General features: G+C 35.0%; 1 protein-coding gene across 1 annotated transcript in view; it reads left to right on the forward strand.

Moving 5' to 3' along the window:
• Window positions 1-1817: 1817 nt before the first annotated feature.
• Window positions 1818-5061, forward strand: part of LOC129567223 (26S proteasome non-ATPase regulatory subunit 10-like) — a 3812-nt gene continuing 568 nt past the window's right edge. Inside the window, exons 1-5 of the mRNA XM_055443877.1 lie at window positions 1818-1838; window positions 4325-4469; window positions 4537-4635; window positions 4705-4803; window positions 4878-4976. Coding sequence (XP_055299852.1) covers window positions 1818-1838; window positions 4325-4469; window positions 4537-4635; window positions 4705-4803; window positions 4878-4976 — 463 coding nt within the window. The remainder of the gene's footprint in view (window positions 1839-4324; window positions 4470-4536; window positions 4636-4704; window positions 4804-4877; window positions 4977-5061) is intronic.

Raw genomic sequence — 5061 nt, forward strand, 5'->3', positions numbered from 1 at the left:
ATTTATAATTAATGTCATCCGCTGTTCCCATTCCAATTGTATCACTTTGATTCTATTTCCACAGTTCTTAATCGGGGATGTGAGTGGAGCACCACCCAGGAGGAACGGTAAAATTGAAGTTTCATTTATTTATCCAGTTTAACTCTTAAATTCCATATACAAAGCACCTTGTAACGAAGATAGATGGGAACCTCATTTATGCTAAACTTTTCATGCATATTTTAGTGAACGAAAAAGACATAAATGGAGAGACAGCTCTGCATAGAGCTGCTTTTGCTGGTAATTTTGGACATTTTTTTTTCTCAAAAAAACGTTTTGTTCAATCCGATTCATTGATGTATGAATATTTTTCATATTCTTTCAGGCAAAGTGAAGGAAGCTCAAAAACTCATCGCTGAAGGAGCCGACCCTAATATTGGAAATGATTTTAATGTGACAGCTCTGCATTATGCTGCTTTGAAAGGTAATGTTGAATCCTTATTGTTATTGAATAAAAGATTGACCTGATTTTTTCCCATCGATCGGTGTTATTGTTCAGGTCACAAGAGCATCGCCGAACTTCTCATCCACAAAGGAGCCAATCTTGATACTGAAACTAATATGAAAGAGACACCTCTTCATTATGCTGCTTCCCGTGGTAATTTTGAATACTTTTTTCGAGTATTATGCGCATTAGTATTGCTCAGCAACAAGCATTGAATAGACAAGCATATCGAGCTTCGGCCAAAAGACAAGCATATCGCGATGCAATACAGTTGACATCACACACAACTGCCGCGCACACAACTATCGTGCAAACAAACGTCGCATATACAGCCATCGCAACCAACTCACACACAAAACCGACTAGCATACACGAATGTCAGATTTGTGTGTGATGTCTACTACACTTCTTCAGTGTAGCCTTGACTTTTTTTTTCACTAAATGGGAAATTGGTTTAATTTTTTCATCGATCTGGGTTATTTTTCAGGTCAAAAGAGTGTCGCTGAACTTCTCACCAGTAAAGGAGCCAATGTTGATATCGGAAATATTTCGAATCAGACATCTCTTCATTTAGCTGCTGAAAATGGTAATGTTGAATACTTGTTTTCATTAAATAAAAGATTGATTTGATCTTCTCCATCAATCTGAATTATTTTTTAGGTCACAAGAGCGTCGCTGAAGTTCTCACCAGTAAAGGAGCCAATGTTGATATTAAAAATAATTTGCATCAGACACCTCTTCATGTGGCAGCTATGAATGGTAAGGTTGACTAAATAAGATATCCCGCCGATCTCTTTCATTGATCCGTATTATTTTAGGTTACGGAGGTGTCGCTGATGTGCTTCTTAAGAATGGAGCTAACGCTAATATTGGAAATGATTTGAATACCACAGCTCTTCATTTAGCTGCATTCGGTGGTAATATTGAATGCTTGTTCTTATTAAAGAAACGATTGATTTGATCTCTTTCATCGATCCGATTTTTTTTCCAGATCACAAAAATGTCGCCGAGGTTCTCCTCAACAGAGGCGCCAATGTGGATATCATGAATCATTTTAATCATACACCTCTTCATTATGCTGCTGAGAATGGTAATGTTGAATAGTTATTTCCACAAAATAAAGAATCGGTTTGATCTTTTTCATCGATCCAAATTATTTCTAAGGTCACAAGAATGTTGCTGAACTTCTCATCAAAAAAGGGGCCAAAGTTGATATTAAAAATCTTGCGAATCTAACACCTCTTCAGTTAGCTGTTAACAATGGTACTGCTGACTAAATTAAATACCGCTTTGATCTTTATCATTGATCCGTATTATTTTTTAGGTCACAATAATGTCGCCAAACTTTTTATCGGTAAAGGAAACAAAATTAATATTGCAGAACAATTGGAATAGATTCAATATGCTGCCAACAATGGTAATGTTGAATATTTTACTTTTCCGTACACTTTGTTAAGGCAATTGGTCCCGAGAACTTTTTTTTTCTCGCAAAATTGGTTTAAATCATCATGAAAACTCATGAAACACTTTTCCGTTTGTGTGCCGTCGTCGTCGTCGTTGTCGTCGTGGTCCTTGGTGTGTGTTGACATAATAAGTCAGAAAATAGTTGAGATAATCAGAATCTGGAACTTCCAGAAGTTTTGTATCCGAAAAACTTAGTTTAAGTTTGAAGATGGGCCATTTTCGATTTCATCCCGAAGAAGAACCTCCAAGAATGAAATTTTTGTATGGGAGGTTTGATCTTTCGTAAATCGATTCCGATTGGCTTCAAATTGTCTGAGATTTCATTTTTTGGTGTAAAAATGAAATTCTGACAGTTTCACGTTGATCGCGATTCGCATTTGCATAAGTTTGGTTTTTGGCCCTAAATTTTTTCTTGAAATTTCCTTGAATTTTTTTTTGTATGGGATGTGTAATCGATTCCGGTTGATTTCAAACTCTCAGATTCTTATTTTTTCGCCATTCAATGGAATCTCAGAAAGTTTAAAGCCATTCGGAATCGATTTACAAGTACCTCTCATACGAAATTGTCGAAATTTCGACTAAAATGACCGATTTTCACTGAAAAAATGCTTTTTTCTTTATACAAAATATGAAAAAAAGTACGGAAAACTGTACGGAAAAATACGGGATTACGGATGTTATTCTTTTTATATTTGCACAAAACAAGAAATTGTTTGATCTTTAGTCGATCTGTATTTTCCAGGTGGCGAATAGCTGAATAATCGGATGATTTCCTTCGATTCCCGTTTTCGATTGTCCTGTGGAAGAATTATTTCAATACATTTTTTGTCAATCATTGACCATATCAATTTGTGTGGTCAACAATATTAATATTGTTGCTTTGTTCAACCATCTACTTTTCTGTTACGGTTTTAAATAGAAGATATCATTTTGCTGCATTGGTGCAACCTTAACTGTTTGTATGTACAATAATAAGTAGGTATCATTGGAAAAATAAACTTTTCTCAACCAGTGTCAATCACAATCACAACGTAGTTTCAACGCATACTTACTCTCGGAAAAATATCAGTCTTTTTAATTAACCCTCTTCCAACACTAATGTAGACACTACTCAATGGGGCAACGGACTTGTCGTCACACGCGTAGATATAGCATTTCACTCTATTTAGCGATTCTTTAGTTGCCGAAAAATCGTCTATGCAGTGCACGCGATATTTAACGTGAAATACTAATATTCCGTAAGCCGAAGTGTGATTTCGTTTACGGCGCCGCGAGTAAATAATTCTCGTTAGATATAACGTCGTACTTCATCGTAGTAGCCATAGGTTATTCGGCTAACCGAACATTGGGATTTCACTCATAAACGCAACATAAATTGCCGCTTCAATAGAAATGCACCAGGAAAAATGGGAATTTGGAATGTGATTTTTTGTGTTTTTTTGCGAAAATAATGTCAAATCAGTGTACAAAATGTCAAAATCGTGGGGATTTTCCCGCAATAATCAGCAAAATTTGTTTGCTATTTCGCTGTCTACCAATATGTCGAAATTTAACTCGTTCTCTGCCAAGTGTTCGAAAAATTATATGGGAAATAAAGTGTTCGGAAAAAATGGTTTAAATTCAGTCATTCTGAAAGAAAAAATTTCGAAAGGTCAAAACATGATCAAACTAATGAAGACTTACGGACCATTTTTCGATTTGGAGCGAACCATTTGACTTTTACAACGGACCATTTGGGCAAGAACGGAACATTAAAATAATTCATGCAATAATATATAGATAAAGTGGTAAATGTGGCTTCCTCGAAGACTCTAAGAAGTCCCGGAGATTCATGTGAGTATCGCAAATATTCGATTTAAAAATCGACTTAACTGAAAACGCATGAAATTATGACACGTACAGCAAAACTAAATTGCTTACGACTGAATTCGAAAACAAATTGATTCAAACCATTCATGATGAATTTGTTGCATTTTGAAAAATACAAAATGTAACGTTACATTTAACATTCGTTTGACGTATAATTAGATTAAGAAAAAAACAACGCGTTGAATCATCCATTCCAATCGTCATTGTGATATTCGTATTCTCTATCAAGTAATTATCAGTTCGAAATGAGTATTTGTCTCTGACGGTATTGTTGTTTTTTTCCGAATACTACCAATACGGAATTGTTTTTTTCAAAAGTGTAACGTGAAATATTCGCTTCAATAAAAGAAAAAGAAAAATTTTCTGGCTGAATTCGGGATTTATATTTTTAAAAATAGGCTCAATATAAGCTTATTTTATGGGTTCTCGACATAGGATACCTTATTTTTTCTGTGGAATTGAAGAAGTCCTCCAAATAACTGAACACTCATTTCCCTATCATTTTAGACAAGAAAGTGTGGAAAAGTTCATCTCACGGATGTAAGACATTTTCCTTTGATACACTTCACTAATCTATTTTTTTTCTTTCAATTTTTAGTAAACAAAAAAGGCGAAAGCGGCCGAACAGCTCTTCATCTCGCTGCTGAGAGTGGTAGCTCTGGAAAATTAGGCTCACCAAATCGGAAATTGATTGAATCTATTTCATTGATCTGTTTCAGGTAATTTGGAGGACGTTAAAAAGCTAATTGCGAAAGGAGCCAGAGTTGATTCTGAAGATCAATTTCATCAGACACCTCTTCATTTAGCTACTGAGAATGGTAGTTTTGAATATCTTCATAAATAAGAAATTAGTTTGATCTTATTCATTGACTGGTGTAACTTTTCAGGACACAAGGATGTCGCTGAAAGGCTTATCAGCAATGGGGCCAAAGTTGATGTTAAAGACCATTATAATCAGACAGCTCTTCATTATGCTGCTATGAAGGGTAATGTTGATTATTTATTTTCGATAAATAAGAGAATGGTTTGATTTTTTTCATTGATCTGTGCTATTTTTCAGGTCTCAAGGATGTCGCTGAAAAAATCATCACGAAAGGAGCCAATCTTGATTTAGGAGATAAAAATGGTGAGACACCTCTTCATTTAGCTGCAATGAAAGGTAGTGTTCAATATTTATTTACATTAAATAATAAATTGGTTTGATCTTTTTCATTGGTCTGTACTATTTTTCAGGCCACACGGAT

Source organism: Sitodiplosis mosellana, unplaced genomic scaffold (genome assembly GCF_009176505.1).
Source record: "Sitodiplosis mosellana isolate CC-2019 unplaced genomic scaffold, AAFC_SMos_1.0 Smas_scaffold_10, whole genome shotgun sequence".
Classification (NCBI taxonomy): domain Eukaryota; kingdom Metazoa; phylum Arthropoda; class Insecta; order Diptera; family Cecidomyiidae; genus Sitodiplosis; species Sitodiplosis mosellana.